Source organism: Chelonoidis abingdonii, chromosome 23, assembly GCF_003597395.2.
Source record: "Chelonoidis abingdonii isolate Lonesome George chromosome 23, CheloAbing_2.0, whole genome shotgun sequence".
In the NCBI taxonomy this organism is placed as follows: domain Eukaryota; kingdom Metazoa; phylum Chordata; order Testudines; family Testudinidae; genus Chelonoidis; species Chelonoidis abingdonii.
The window spans coordinates 2,925,814-2,942,729 of record NC_133791.1 but is presented as its reverse complement, the minus strand read 5'-3'; the positions used below and the strand labels follow the sequence as shown (position 1 = coordinate 2,942,729).

At 44.7% G+C, this 16,916-nt stretch overlaps 1 protein-coding gene across 3 annotated transcripts in view; it reads left to right on the top strand.

Moving 5' to 3' along the window:
- Nucleotides 1–16,916, top strand: part of AJAP1 (adherens junctions associated protein 1) — a 110,432-nt gene that overhangs the window by 78,075 nt on the left and 15,441 nt on the right. For all 3 annotated transcript variants that reach the window (XR_012654770.1, XR_012654769.1, XM_032763762.2), the window contains exon 3: nt 14,863–14,950. Coding sequence is in view for 1 of the 3 variants with exons in the window: in XM_032763762.2 (XP_032619653.1) it covers nt 14,863–14,950 (88 nt within the window). In the remaining 2 variants the exon portion in view is untranslated. The remainder of the gene's footprint in view (nt 1–14,862; nt 14,951–16,916) is intronic.

Genomic DNA, 16,916 nt, shown 5'->3' with positions numbered 1-16,916 from the left:
ATGGCCTCCTTTCGGGATTGTGTTCCTTACTAATGAAAATATTTGTAAGGCAGCTATAATAAATTTAGGAATTTCTGGACTTTATTTAATGATTCTGACTCATGCTCCATATTTCAATCAGACTCTTCTGTAAGAGTGACAAGGAATCAGAAAATAATGGAAACTCTCCTGTAACTATTATAGACTTCAGCTTCTGCCCCTACAACACACAGCACAGATCACCTTGTGACATAGCTAAGGATGCATCACGTGTATGTATTAAGCCTATCAACTTTATCCACGGCACAGACCTTTGGAAGTTGTTTGAGTCTTTGTGCTGATGAATTTTCAACAAAATTATTCAGCACTAGAAAAAAATAATGCTTCTTACTACTTCTTACTGAATAACAGAGCACTAATGTACTGTAATGCCAGAAAAGGAAACATTTCCCTGTCAGTCTCCATCACGGAGATTTTGTGAATTTATAGATTGTTATATTCCCCCTTGATTGCATCAGGGCATTCTGTCTTGAAAAGTTAGCAAGAAGAACTGGATTGCTATTTGCAATAATTGTGGATGATTCCCTTCAGCAGTGCATTACATTTAAATCCGGACAACACTTAGTATGCACATAGTACTTTTTGTTCAAGGGTATAAAAGTGCTTTAGAAACTTTATCTAATTAAGCTTCACAGCAGTTTTGTCAGACAGATGTAATTATACCCATTCAGGTGAGTAAAACAAGGCACAGAGCTTAAATCACTTGGGGAGTCAGCAACAGAGCTGGGCACAGAATCCAGGAATTTTGGCCCTCCATCCTTGTTCTAATTGCTAGACCATGCTCCCTCCAAGAACCAAGAATAGAAACCATGAGTCCTGACTCCCAGGCCTCTGCTCCAACCAGCAGAACAAACTCTCTCCCAGAGCTGGGAAAGTAATCCAGGAATTCTGATTCCCAGACATTGTCCCCCTAACCCCACTGCTCTAACTAGTAGGTCCCATTTTCCTTACCTGCTTTGCCTCACTCATTAGCATTCAGGTTATCATGAGGCAGTTAAATCATTTGCCTTGATTGAAGACTCATTTCTTCATGGAGGTTCCTTTCTACTGAACACATCTGATGCTGCATAAAATAAGATTGACCCCTCGGCACAAGAACTAATTGATCAGCCAGAGCTGCTTTTGGTGCAGAGCACAGCAAATTAACCAGGGTCTCTCTTTGGACTGAGTGTGAGATGTCACTCTTTGGACTGGCATGTGTGGTAGTGTTGGAAAAGCCAAATGAGAGGCAAGCTAAGAAGATTAACTAATACACATGACTCACAATAATTCCCCTTTTCAATTATTTTCCTTCTTTTGCTCCAGAAGTTTAATTTCTCGGGCACTCCATTTTCTTATTTATTTCTTTAAAGTTACAGATTCGCAGCTACTAACATTCAGAGTGAAACATTTTACTTCTTTCACTATCAAAAGAAGGGTTGTTTTATTTGATCAGCTATTGATTTTATACTCCATATTCCTTTCCTCCACAAAGATTCTATAGCTAGATTTGCTCTTCTTGGACTTCTCTCTCACACACACCATGTCCACTGTGGCTGTGACGAAATGCTCCAAGCTCTTATATCAGGCTTTGTATATTGCATTTTGTTTCCTTTACATGGTACCATGTACTGCTTTGAGGGCATGCGGGAAAGGATGCTGCATTCAGCATACAGTGAACAGATAGCAACTGTGAAAAAACGGGACCGGGGGTGGGAAATAGGTGCCTATATAAGAAAAAGTCCCAAAAAACAGGACTGTCCCTTTAAAAATGGGACATCTGGTCACCCTAATTCAGCAAATAAGGGAAAGCACACCTTCCCTATTAGCCTCTCCTCCTTCCGCAAGGACAAGCAGATGGCAGTCAGTGCTGTCACATGTTTATTTCTTTGCAGTGTTTTTGACACCTGGTTTGCATTAGTTTTGTGTTTATAAATTGGTAGTTACATGACTTTAGTCCATGTCATCACTGAGCTGTGGTAGCCTACAGCAATTCCATACCTACAGCAACACAACAACCTTGTGTTGTCAGGACATGGGGCAGGAAGAGGATAGCTCAGAATGCAAATGGGGAAGAGGAAGATACTCTTGGAGATTTAAGTTTGTCAGATTCAAAACTCTAAGTGATGGTTTCTTCCATTCCCCGAGTATCAAACTGCAGCATTTCCACTGCCCTATAGTATTGACTTTGCTGTCCTGGCCAGGATTCTGGCTTTCGTAATTACGCTGCCTCTTGAAATTCACCTACCCATCTATGCAGAGTTGTACATGAGGGGGGAAGGATCCTTCCTGAGCCCTGTAGTGAACATCTTGTATCCTGAAACATAAGACTTGATTTCCATTTGTCCTAGCTAGAGCAGAGTGAATAGCAGAGTTTTCTGGTTGACTGGCAGTTCTGAAAAATCAGGAAAAAAAATTATTTCAAGCTGAACCAAAAATATTTCCCCCTCAAATTTATAGCAAATCTAAAAAGTAAAAACAACCTTTAGTTTTGTGTTAGACAAAATGTTTCATTTTGATTTTGACCATTTTGAAATGATTTGCTTGTGTCTTTAATAAAAATTAAAATGTTTAGATTTTTCCCCCAGATTTTTTCCCCCCAACCAAGATAGTTTGGTGAAACAGACATTAATTTATAAAATGTTTTGGTGTTGCCAAATATGCATTTTTCACTGTAAAAAGTTTTGGCTGAAAAATTTCACCCAGCTTTAATCCTAACACATATGGCAACTCCTCTTATTCTACAGATCTAAAATTACCCAGCCCTTCTTCAAACCTGCTCTCTGTGCCTTCTGCTTGGGTAGTCACAGCTCCTCAGTGGTGCAGAGCCACCTGCATTTCCACCATCTCTTCCCTACTCCCAAACCTTGCAGCAGGTCCTGTTGTCGAAGCTCCTGGCCTTTCAGAGAGTCCAGCACTAACGTATATTTTTAGAATTCATTCCTTTTTTTATCTTTTTGCAGCAGTGTCCCACTGGGAGCAGGTCCAGGTATTTTGTGTGATAGATTGATTGCACTTTACAGCTGCTAGGATTTGTATTCCATCTGACCTTGGGACGTGTGTGGCATCTGTGCTTTGACATGAACATTTATTGACAGTGCCTCTTTGGTGTGGGGAGCCAATCCGTTTGGTCATCCGATCTGCAATGCCATCTGCTCTATTGAGAGCATACTCTGGGGAGGATTAGTATAGAACAGTGGTTCTCAAACTAGGGCAGCTGCTTGGTCAGGGAAAGCCCCTGGCAGGCCGGGCCAGTATGTTTACCTGCCGCGTCCACAGGTTTGGCCAATCGCGGCTCCCACTGGCCGTGGTTCGCCGTTCCCAATGGGGCTGCGGAAAGCGGCACAGATCAAAGGACGTGCTGGCCGCTCTTCCCGCAGCCTCCATTGGCCTGGAATGGGAAACCACGGCCAGTGGGAGCCGTGATCAGCCGAACCTGTGAATGCAGCAGACAAACAAACTTGCCCGGCCCAGCAAGGGCTTTCCCTGAACAAGCGGCGGCCCTAGTTTGAGAACCACTGGTATAGATGATCCCTTTGCACCTGCCAGTCTCTCTCCTGGGGTAGCTGGTGGGGCTCTATTCTGTACTCTGCCTTCATTCCATTGTCACAAAACTGTTACGTGTCATTTATGAGTTAAGATTGCTATAGAAGCCCACCCCCGTCCCAAGGGCCTGATCCAGACACATTGAGTGGAAAGGATCTCAATAACTTCAGAGGATTTTGGTTAAGACTGGAGTGTCCTGAGCTCCTGATGTCACAAGGACATTCAATTACTGCTGGACTTTCTGGAACTCCCTTGTCCCATTGGAAGAGGTCAAAGAGTGAAAGCCCCATCACCTCTTCTCCATCACGAAAGGAAGATTGGAGACAGAGCAATACACGAGCAGTTGTCAGGGCCTGACTCGAAAGCTTCTCTCATGATACAGATGATCTCTCTGGTTAGGGTATGTGGGGGAGGCAAGGACAGTCTCCACCAACCACGGACCAAATGTCTTCCCAATAGATTCCACTGGCCAAGAAAGACATGGCTCCAGGTGGTAGGTTCTAGTGTAGAACTTCCCCAAGCACCTCCAGTACTTCTCTAAGCAAAAATGGCCCTAACTCAGTGTGGGAAGATATGTATTTCATTCCTGCAGACACAAAACCGAAGACTCAATGCATGTGTATGAGTCAAAACCCTTGTGGGTCATTCCCACAGTCGTCATGGCAGCTTTGAGATCTCGAGACACCTCTGATATTTAGGGTTAGGTCCCCTCCCTTCACCTCCTCTGCCCTTGCTTTCCAGGAGCTCTGCTGAGCCGATACCTCTGGCATTCCTCTGACGGCAGGATGAATGACCAAGTTCCATGCCACCAGACAGAATCCATGCCCTGATATGACTGCCCATCTTGACATCCTGCCTAAAAAGCATCCTGCCCTTCTCTGTCCCTCTGCAGCTTTTTGCTGCTAGTAAATGGCCTGCTAGATGATGAGGGTTCCCTGTAGGAATTGCACCTGAAGATGCTGACCGAGTGTGCAGCCAAGACATCGAATGTCTTGTTGCTTGGGCTTTATTTTATGTGTCCCTTTATCTTTTACAGTTTTTAATCAAATGGAAGCTGGCAGTGTAAACACAGTGGCTGCTATTTCGCTTAATAGCATTGCCCACCAGGAAACCTTTCGGAAATCTCTACAGAACCCCATGGGAAGACGATTGATATTTAGCTTCTGCACTTGTTCCCTCCCTCCCCCTTTCAAAGTAACAAAGCAATTTCACCAAACTTTCCCTGCTCCATAGAGATTTTAATGAAACACTGAGATAACTATCTTCCTCCTGCTGCCTGGCTGCATTAAATCGACAGTGGACTCAGGGGGCACTGGAGATAGTCAGCTGGACCCAGCCATGCACTTGTTTGAAAGCATTTAACCAGACACAGATGAGGTTTCGCTGTTTCCTCTTCATTCCCCACCTCTAGTCTCACTTTATGAGTAAATTAGACCTGATGATTTGACATAGCTGCTGCCTGTCATTCGCCAGGGCTAACTGATTGGTAAAAAGCAAGGCCTGCACAGAAGAGTTATTCACCTTATAACAAAGCAAAAGGAGCCAGCTACTTAGGTGATAAAGAAGCAGTGAGGGCAGCTTGTCTGCTGGCTGGGACTGGGATCTAGCAGTCAGGACTCCTGACTCCCATTCACGGTCTGCTGTTGCCTGGTTGTGTTATCTTGGGCACATGAGATATGGCTTTATTCCATAACAGCTGAGCACTTGCAGATCCCATTGAATTCAGTGTGAGCTGGCGGTGGGAACAGAGAATGGAGGAGCACTTCATGAAGGAAAGCAATGTCAATCGGAGTCAACCAAGTACATGAAGAATAATATAATATTAATTATAATATTAATCATAATAATGCTTGAGTGCTCTTTGCCTGTTGGTAAGGCAGAGATGCCCCTTGTACTGGGAAAGTCGTCTTTCCATCATTACAAACCAGGATCATTTGATGAAGATGGCAAGTGTATTACCCTTTGGAGCCATTGACCCTCTTGCTGGCGCTGATGGGCAGCCATTCTCCACCAGCAGAGCCGCGGTATAGTTTGCCTGAAAAACTGAAATGTAACTGAGAGTAAATGAAAGGAATGGGTCATCTGCAGAATTGATGCGTGAGCTTGGGGACAAAAAATACCCTTGTCTCATCTCCGTCTCTTCCATTTCTCGCTACAAAGACTTTGCTGGTGCACTGGCCAACTGCCACCTCTGCCGTTAGGAGTCAGGGGAGATGAGGCAATTCACTCATGATTGAGAAGGGGGGAAAACCTTGAAAATCAGAAATATGTACATTCTTGAGCATTTCACTGCCCATAATTTGAAGTGAGTCAGAGCTGGAGAGAGGTGCTGCTCACAGAAAGCCAGACTCTCCCATTTGTCCGCAGGAAATGTAAAGAGCACTGCGAGCTGCCCGGACCCACACTTTTCTGCCTCCCTGCCAACGTGGCTTCCATGGGCCCCGCACAGGGCTTCTTCTAGAGCGCAGAGGGGAATGTGTCCTCCATGGCCCATGCTGTCCTCCGCCTCAGAGCTGAGACTTCCTGAAAGAGCAGCTGTCGCTGCCTGGGGATGCCATGCTGAGGACATCAGTTCATTAGGAATTAGAGTGAGACAGTGATACCAAACCATTTCACATAGGTCACTGAGCACCTTCGTCAGACAATAACTATTTTTAACTGCTCCTGACTAATAACAAGCCTTGTATCTGATCGCCAGGTCCCTGAGCTACTGGACCCAACAGCCTGTGCTTCATTTTCCTGTTGAGGTGGAACGGGAAGGGGTCTGCTTTCTGAATTTGCTGCTTAGAGTGAGGAGGCGTTGTTAGCAAAATGGATCGTTCTTAGTCATTGTGGCTAGCACTTAGCTTTGTTTAGGACTGTTACAGTCTTTGTTGCTGAAAAGAGTCTGTGCATCTAACCTCCCTGCCTCCTGCCAAAAATATCTAGCCAATCTAGACATGCATTGGAAGGAGCCATGAGCTAAGCTAGACTTAAAATATCCCCTGTGGGATTTGATCATCTAATGACAAAGAAGTGGGGATGCTAAGGAGAGGAAGCCTTGTCTAGTGGTTAGAGCATAGGACAGGGAGTCAAGGGATGTTGGTTCTCGTCCTGACTCTGAGACTGGTTCTTTGTGACCATGAGGAAGTCATTTCACTTTACTGTGCCTCTGTAAAATGTATTGTCCCCCTCACCAGCTTTGACTTTATCACCAGTGACATCTGCCCAGTCCCTCCTCCTCCCCCTCCCCAATGGTCTACTGTCCCTTTTAAGAGATTCTGAAATTCCACTCCTGCTTCAAGTTCTCCTCATCAGTCTTTCACTCCCATGCCCCTAAGATGCTGGCAAATGCTGAGTGTGTGTTTCTTTCTGTGTGCCAGCTCCCTCTTTGCTTTTATTGTTTTTAATACTGCATGTCTCAGCGGGTGACTGAAATCCTGACATCTGATATTTCTGCAAATGACAAGACTGGGGCAATGTGGAAAACAAGCTGCTAATCCCTGAGTGCTTTCAAAATGTCAGCACTGCAGTCGGTTTCCGCCTCCTCCAGTTCTCAATCCCTGCTGACTGTCTCACAGCATTAGCACTTTGAGTAGATTGAGCCTTCTCCGGCTGTGTGCTGGCAGAGGAGACATTTTACCTACATATACCCTGATGTCAGTAAGAGAAGGAAAACCAGAGCCCAAACTCCACCAGTTTTGCTCATTAGGTGACCTGTCAGCTGAGAACCGATGGTGCGCAATGGGAACTGCAGTGGGTCGTTGGTGCAGAGTGACTGCTTTGGATTATGGGGCCATGAGGCAGTCCCCACAACTGGCTGCTCTGGAGAATGCTCCTGAAGAGAGGGTCACTGGCACCAGAACACAGCCAGAAACACAAAACAGCGTAGGAATGAAGATGACCAAATTCTTCAGGAGATTCTGCCACACTGAAGGGAGAGGAGAAAGGTTTCCTCTTGCAGAGACACTGTCCTGATCAGCAGGGAGGAAGAAAGAGAGTTGGTCATAACACAAGCAGGTGCTGATGGCTGAGGGAAAAGGACAGTGAAGTATGGGGTGGTGGTTTCTATAGAAACATCTCACACTTCCTCAGGGCCCAAGGTCCTTGACAGGAGGCCTGAGGAAAGGCAGGCTTGGAAAGGTTCTCTACCCTGAATGGCTAAGAGGCACCTGGGTCATCTCAGGTTCTTGGAGGGCTCCTGCATCATGAGACAGGAGATGTATGAATATGTGTTTGGAATGACGCCTCTCGCCCAAGCAGAGAGAACTTGTTGCTGGTGCCTGCAGTCCAGGCAGCCCTAGACAGACTCAATCCTTGTGGCCAGAGAGCATGGTGTGGTTAGCACAGACCGAACTGGGGAGCAGCTGTAGGGCAAGCTGAGCATGATTTCAAACAGGAAGGAATGGGCCTGGTTTGAGCATGATTTGAGGGGATAGTGCGTAGGGATTGGGAGACACACGTTCTCAGCACCTCTGGTGATTCGTTTTGTTCACCTTTATTACCAGAACCAGACAAGCTCCATGGATTTGTGAGCCCGATAAAATATTTTTTGTGTTCACAAAACGAGTCTCTTTTAATGCACCTTTTCTCAATCGTTTAAACACATCCCCTACCTCCCCGCCCTCCTGAGGAGAAGTTAATAAAAATTACTCATTCCAGGGCTGAGTTTAACCCTTCTCTTCTTGCATCAGGGAGATCTAGATATGGATATAGATAGATACGTCTCCCTGAAGCAAGATATAGATATATAGATGCTAATGTAATTTTAATTTTAATTTAAAATGTGTTTTCTGTCTATGGCACTAGTACATTGTATTGTGCACTATTAAAGAAACAATGGCTCGAGGCAGAGGGATTATCAAGTTACACATCAGTCTACAGGGTTTGATTTTATTACTAACCACAACAATACAGCATCGGGGGGGGGGGAGGATCCTATTGATTGATTTATAACTTGCTGATCCATCTGTCCCCAGCCGTTATTCCATGTATAATTTTTCATTATGTGCATGAAAGCTGATTCTCAGCCACATTAAAACACAATGTGCAATCATGGAGGAATACAAAGAACTACTAAATAAGTTGGAATAATAATGCCTGACAGTAAAAGTTTGATGGAAACCAGAAGTGGCTGTGCGGGCACTGGGACAGTCCTGGCATCTTAAAATCTGGAAATGGAATTTAATTGTTTACTTGTTATAAGGAATATTAAGCAGCAACAACTGAGAGGAAGCGGGGACAACTGGGGTCTGCGGCTAGCTACATTAACTGCCCTTGGACAAATCGCTTCACTTCTATGTGTCTGTTCCTCCTCTCCTCTTTTGTCTTTTAGACTGTCAGGCCTTCGGGGCCAGGACTGACTTGTGCTGTGTGTATGTGCAGCACCTACCACAATACGCCCCCCATTTCAGTTGGGGCCCAGGCACTAATATAGTAATAATGGAACAGTAGGACCGGTCGGACACCCTAGTCACCTTCACCGACACCTAGTAAGAATGGCCTAGAGATAGACCATGGCTGCAGTGTCCACAGGAGGATGAGTTCGTCTGATGCACCCTAGGAACTTTCCAGCTTTCCGGAGTTTCTCTTATAAGCATCTCCGCCTGTGAATGGACATTTTTCCCAATGCAGCTGATAGCCATTGCCTCAGCTCTGCATATCAGAGTAGGTTGAGATTATGGCCATGCGTGAGTGTGTGAGTGTGTGTGTGTGTGTGTGTGTGTGTAGTACTTGGTTGCACTGAACCTGGCTAGCCCTTGTTCTCAGTCAGCCTCTCATGGTTAAGTTAGTGAATCTGGATGTGATGTCTTGTTTAGATTTTCATGTCTGTGTCTTCCACCTCTCCCCTTCCCCTCTCGCCTCCTTGGCCATAGCTCTGTGGGAGGACGGGTAGTTCCTTCTGGCAGGGAGCGAGCACTGTGCCTGAATAAACCTCCTCCCAACATTGTCTAAACCTGAATCTGCAGCATAGGTTCCTCTGCTGACACGGTCACCAGAAGCACTAATGGACACCATGTTCCTCCGTCCAGCTCAAGGCTTTTTGTGCACCATCGTTTTGCTTTCACCCATAAGAACGGCCATACCGGTCAGACCAAAGGTCCATCTAGCCAAGTATCTGTCTACTGAAAGTGGCCAATGCCAGGTGCCCCAGAGGGAGTGAAGCTAACAGGCAATGATCAAGTGATCTCTCTCCTGCCATCCATCTCCATCCTCTGATGAACAGAGGCTAGGGACACCATTCTTTACCCTTCCTGGCTAATAGCCATTTATGGACTTAGCCACCATGAATTTATCCAGTTCCCTTTTACACATTGTTATAGTCCCAGCCTTCACAACCTCCTCAGGTAAGGAGTTCCACAAGTTGACTGTGCGCTGTGTGAAGAAGAACTTCCTTTTATTTGTTTTAAACCTGCTACCTATTAATTTCATTTGGTGACCCCTAGTTCTTGTATTATGGGAATAAGTAAATAACTTTTCCTTATCCACTTTCTCCACATCACTCATGATTTTATATACCTCTATCATATCCCCCCTTAGTCTCCTCTTTTCCAAGCTGAAGAGGCCTAGCCTCTTTAATCTTTCCTCGTATGGGACCCTCTCCAAACCCCTAATCATTTTAGTTGCCCTTTTCTGAACCTTTTCTAGTGCTAGAATATCTTTTTTGAGGTGAGGAGACCACATCTGTACACAGTATTCAAGATGTGGGCGTAACATGGATTTATATAAGGGCAGTAAGATATTCTCTGTCTTATTCTCTATCCCCTTTTTAATGATTCCTAACATCCTGTTCGCTTTTTTGACCGCCTCTGCGCACTGTGTGGACACCCATATTTTCCTAAGCGTTGATGCTGCAATGACCATCAGCGCATTAACAGCAAACTCTACAGGATGTTTCTCCTGAAAAACTCCCCATATTTCATTCAAGTCCATGTGACTGGATTTTTGGTAGATATTCTTCTAAATGCGAGAGGTACATTCAAAGGAGGGGAAACATTAGTCTACTATCTCTCACGCTGGGTTACCGAGGGGGCCAGGTATCTTCAAAACAAAGAGGTCTGATAGAGTTGCTGACAGAATAGGTTTCAGAGGGGTAGCCAGGTTAGTCTGTAAAGTACCACAAGATTCTTCATTGTTTTTGCTGATACAGACTAACAAATTTATTTGGGCATAAGCTTTCGTGGGCTAAAACCCACTTCATCCATGCATCTGATGAACTGGGTTATAGCCCACAAAAGCTTACGCTCAAACTAATTTGTTAGTCTCTAAGGTGCCAGTCCTCGTTGTTTTTGCTGACAGAATAGTTAACCATCAATAGGCCTCTGCGTCATAGCTCCCTTCCAGATACCTGGTCCTAGCAGGGTACTCACCAGAGCTGGCTGCATCCTACGGTTCTAAGCGGTACTTCTGCTCTGTCATATCTAACAAACCAACTTTTGGGGCGGGGGGAAGTATCCAGTCCCTTGCAAGCTATCATTACCCAAACGCTTGGCAGTGAAAGTGTTGGTAAATCTGGCTTGTTAAAGGTGACCTTGGTATCACTGTATTCAGTGTTTGATTTATACTTGGTATGCATCTTGGCACAGAAGTCTGCACCACTTCTTAAAAAGATGTCACTTCTCACTGATGTTTTCAACATGCTATAAACAGCTTCAATATTTTATCCTTTTACTATAATGTTGAGTAAAAGTCCACCTCCTCCAGGAGGCTGCCAGATGGAAAGTGAGGCTGCTGTAGTTTAAACTTGAATAATGAAAAATAAATAATAGTGAGTAGTGTACATGGAGCACCGGTGCTCAGATCAGCAAAGCATAAATATGGAGGCAGACAGATATGTGGATAGACAGAATCTGGAGGGCCAGATCCTCAGCAGATGTATATCAGCATCCTTCCTTTCACTACTATGGAGCTATGCCTATTTACATCAGCAGATCTGATCCTGGGTCTTTAGTGCACATGGGTCATCTTGAGTCTCCAGGCTAAAAGAGTGGAAGAGAGAAGGATGTATCTGTCAGAGGGGCCTTTGGAAATGTGGCTGTCTACAGTTGTGAGGTAAGTGAGTAAACCCATTGACCTCCTAGGTAAGAACTAATCAGTGTGAATAAGGGTTGCAGAATCTGGAAGGAAACAAACTACATAATGTCTGTTCTCTGTCGTGACATCTCTCTTCCTGAGTGATGTGTGAAGGGCGTTTTCCCTCTGCTCGGAAGCTAACAGATGTCACAGTAGACTTCAGTTGTCAGGTATTGGTCCATGTCTTTCACTCTTCTTCAGGTCAGAAACAAATTTCAGTGACATTTCTGGAAGGTTAGCAGTACTTTGAATAAGTGCAGGCAACAACTCTGAGTTAAGTGAAAGCCAGTAGCACATACAGACATCTCCAGATCCTCATCTCTGTGTCTGACTTCTCTTGGTGGTATTTCAGTGCCATCATCCAGGGGGTCTCAGCTGTCATTTAGCTTCTAGAGCACATCTCCTGGCTGGTGTGTGTAGGGGCCGTCCCTTTCAGGCGGAGCTGTCAGCCCCTGACAGGGGAAGATACTAGCCATGTCACATTAGTAGTAATGAGAGTCATAAATCTTGTTGAGACACACTGATAAACAGGGAAGGGGGGGTGAATTTAAAGAGGAACTGAAGGCTTTGTATTTGATTAAAAAGTAAAGTAATACAGGGCTAGATTGTGATATGGACTATACAGAACAGAAGAGAATGAGAGCCCCTGTATATTCCCTTCCTAGAGCGGGGGAGTAGAGAATGGTTGGAGAGGGGCAAGGAACAGGCAGAACCATGGCTGCATCTGACACATGGCCAGCATGGGGGAGAATGTAAAGGTCCTCTTATGGACAGTCTGTTCTGGAATAATTAGTGCACTTCACACAAGGGACTAGTCCAGCACACCTATTCCGCAATAACCATGCTGATCAATTCCCACGTGTACACAAGCCCTTCCTAACTAGTTAGCCCCCCTGCCTCTTTCACTACAGACCGTGAAACTCAGACTATGGGAAATTTTGCTTCGGAGCATTTCATTAATTCAACAGAGGATGCTTTGGGCTAGATCTGAAGCTGGGGTAAATTGTCGAAGTAGTACGGTGACTTCAGCTGAAGCGGTGACAATGAGATGTGCCCATTGTATTAGATCTTCTTTCTGAATGTGGGATGTACCCCCAGGGAGCAGGTTGGGAATCCCTTGACATGGAGCTTCAAGACATGGAAACAATCAAACCAGTGGATTATACACATACGTACGTTTGCTGCTTTCAATGCCACGCTTGCATTTATTTATTTATTACAAGTCTCTTACACCAGGATAATATTCACTGGAGCCCTAACATCTGTTTGCGAAAGACAGTGTCCTTGGGCGGCAGCCAGCAAAATCATTTCATTGCAAAATTGCAACTGTAACACATGCACAGAGCCGCAAACCTACTGTACACTGAGATGCTTTTGTTTTCAAACTGCTTATTAGGAATGATGCACGAGCCAAAATTATACCCCGTGTAAGGTGAATTAGGAGAAAATGAGCCCATCTGACCTTCTAAGTGATAACACTTAGTACTGTAATTACTATCTATGGTTAATCCCATTCTCGCTACAAAGCTGTACCAAAGTTTCCTTCTTTCCTCCAGAGGGTATATGTCTTTATGTTTCTTCAGTTTTTCATGCCTAATTCAGGCTGACAAGGAACATAGTTGAGGGGATAGAAACTAAGAAGCCTGGTTTAAAGATTATTTTATATAATACAAGACAGAAAATTAAATTGCTGCTGTCTGATGGTGGCTTGCTGGCCTCGAGTGAAATGATTTGGGAGAGTGAATGAGTCTTGCTCTCATTTTTAGGGGATAGGTGTCAGGAGCTAACGCTGCAGTGGGCACTCAGGAGATAGAATGGGGCTGCGTTTTCGCTCGGTCTGGCATGGCAAGGCTCAGGTATATTATGTGGCCACTATCCTTGTGCTAGCAGTCTTTTGGGAGAGCTTTGATGCCCAAGGGGTCAGTCCAGCATTTTTCAGCTAAGCCAACCTCATCAAAAAAAGGTTATTAAAAATCATTATTTATGCAAAATACTTAGGGCCAGACTGTGATCCTCTGCTGTGGAGTAGCGGCTCATGGTGTGACTTCAGTAGGGCTGTTTCCCATTCCACAGCAATAAAGGTATCCCCATCTGGCCCTAAAGGACTGTGAGGAATGGGAAGAGGAGCTGGCAGGAGCAGGGAGAGAATTAGTATCTCATGTTATCCCCCAAGGCTTGATACATGCCGCAAATTCTGAGACAGGTTGACTTCAGTGGATGAAGCAGGATTTACAGGGAGAGAGTTATCTCCCAGTGCCACCCAATGGTTATTAGGGGTTTTTGGGGGGAAGGCAGCAGCGACTGGTGTTGCGTGTAAATTTCATTCATATTCCCCATCTAACTGAATTACATACTGTCATATTCCCATGCTGGTGTCAGGAAGCAGCCCTACAGCCTCCCTGTGATGTAGTTCATACCAGAGCCGGACTCAGGATCTCTAGAGAGTTTGAATCCCAGCCAGTCAGTTTCAATCAAATAAACTCTTTCATTCCCCATAAATTACAGAACCCCGCTCTGTGCATTTATGAATGCGGTGCCAAGCCCAGGGCTTAGGCCACTCTGTCGTGCTGGAGCAGGCAGTGGCACTCAGTTAGGGACAAGGGGGACAGTAGTGCGGGGGCCCTGAGCTGCTCAGGATGCAAAGAGGGTACACCACTGAGTGAATCACAATCTCTTGAGCTGCTGGGAGCAGAGCGAGAGAGGCAGAGTCCTGGAAAAGCAACAGTAAGAATCCTGTAAGGTTGATTGGAAGAAAGGGAAGCAGAGGTCGTGGGAGCCTTGTAGCCCTGGGAGTCTGTTAGGAAAGATGGGGAGGTGGCAGTGCCAGGAGCCCCTGGAGTCTAAAGAGGAGATAGGGAAGAGGCAGCATCTAGAGGGTTGCAGGGACCTTCCCTAGCAAGGTGACTGCAGCAATGGGAACCTGCTGTGCTGGCTAAGGGAGAGGTGGCCACTGCAGACTCAGGTCCAAGCACACACGGACACAGTGAGTTACAGAGCCACCATTTTGGAGTCCCCAGCCTGTACACCCTTCTCAGGCTTTGCACTCTTGTGTCATCCCCACAGAACCTGGGTGGAATTGTAGCCTTGTTGCTGGCTCTGCATCTGCTTCACTGAGCTTGGAAGTCTTGACTTGAGCAGATCTTGATGTTTTACCAAGTAATTCAACTGCAGTTCGGGTTTTTGCTCGTTAATATCCTGGATTCCTTTTGTTTCCTATCTCCACTCTCTGTTGATTTTTCTTCGCAGGTCTGGCAGTCCATCAGATCATCACAATCACAGTGTCCCTCATCATGGTCATAGCTGCTCTGATAACAACTCTTGTCTTAAAAAATTGGTAAGGACCACTGTAAACCTGCTTGGCCTGAGTGTTGGTGCTGGTGCTGAAGTGTGCGGAGGGGTAGACTGGGGATGAGGAGGGAGGGAGGGATTCCTTTGAATTGCAAAGAATTAAAAAAAAATCAATAAATGCTCAGATGTCATGGGAATGAGCCCCAAAGAGTTGCAGAGAAATTAAAAATATTTTGTTTAGGATGAGATTTTTCAAAGAAGGGCCCTCAACTCTCTTTGAAATCTGTCTTTTTATTTAGAACTTAGAATTTGGTATTGTGCCCAACCTTGCACTATCAAGCCGTGTTTGCAGGAATGGAAAACAAACCAGCTTGTGCCCAGCACATGGGCAACTGAGAAAACACCTCCACCACTAATGTGTCAGCTAAGCACTGTGGTGAGAGAAAGAGAGGTAGCACTCTATGACTACTGCTAGTCAATGCACTCACCCCCCCCCCCACCAGATTCATATCAAAATGCAGGTTACACAACTGCATCTCATTTTAAGGCCCCTAAATCCGGGAAGTTTGCATATTGCCACAGCTAAGTGATTCAGCTTCACTTCATAATACCCCTTGGACTTCACACTGGCAAAGTATGGTATTTCACACTCTTAGTTTAGGTGCTCAACAGTGGCATCTTCTGGCGAGGTCAGAGTAATTTATTCTACTGCTCTGGTGTCCCCACAAGGGTAATGCACCCTGCCCTGAATAGAATGACTTTATTGCTGAGTTATTGTCTGAACCTAAGCTATTCCTTTAAACACAAGACAGGCTCAGCATATAATAATTATATTTTCTGACCTTTTCTACAGCTCTAGGGACTGAATGCATCTTCTGAGCCTCTTGAATGCATCCAGTTTTACATTCACCATATCCCCTAGAGTGCCCATACGCTACTCTAGCCTAATTTGCTCTCATTTATTCCTCAACATCAGCTATGCATATAGTAAAATAGGTTAGTTCTTAGCTTCAGGCATTCCTGCCTTTACCTATTTTCCAAGAGAAATTGTCCTACTTTGAGGTCAGTTTTGCTGGATGTAATAATGCTATTGCACCCATGGGTAATCTGAAAAAATGCAGCGTAACTCTGCTTCTTTTCTACACAGTTCTCGTTTACTGTAGTTTTTTCCCCCCCAGCAACTATATTCTCTAATAGCTTCAAAGCTTATCTGTCATATAGTGTAATTTCCCTCAGGTGATCCCAGTATTCTCCTCACGTGATTGGATAAAATAAGATAGTGACACTAGAAATATATTTAAAAGTCTGATAATCCGGAATCCCCTCATTAAACAGGATTGAGAAGGCTCATTTTATGTCCTGTTTAGTTAGAACATACACACCTTCTCCACTGAGATGTTTTTGAACACAAATCACAATTGGGTATTGTTAGAGTCTTACAAAAATGAAACGGTTGAAAATGTTTGTAACGTTCTTAGAAGAAGTGTTTTTGTCAGCCCTGTAGCAGACATATATACTTTCACATGCCATTAAAATATGTATTACAAGGCAAGAATTTCTCAAAACACTAGTGATTTTAGATGCCTCTGTTTCTAGATGCCCAACAACTTCTTGAAGGGGATTGGTATTTCTTAGAGCTGGACGAATACTGCAAAACATTCTGGGAGAATATTTACTCAAATTTATAAATGAGTTTGCTTTGAACATGCGGGTGGCTCTCATCTGTCCACTTTCTGCGATTCAGTTTTCCTGGCATGGATGCTCGTAGAAAGAGGATGTAGAGTTTCATGTACCAGCATTTGCAGAAAGCTAATTTTAAATTCACAACAGAAGTGCATATTAGAGCTGGCCAACATTTTTGGATGTCAAAATATAGATGAAAAAAATTATCAAAATTTCACATTTTGATGACAAAACTGGGAAAAAGGAGAATACATGAGATTTTTGCCCTCCTCCCCCTTTTTAACCAATTTAGCATCAGTTTAATTTTTAAAATATTATTCAAAAACTCA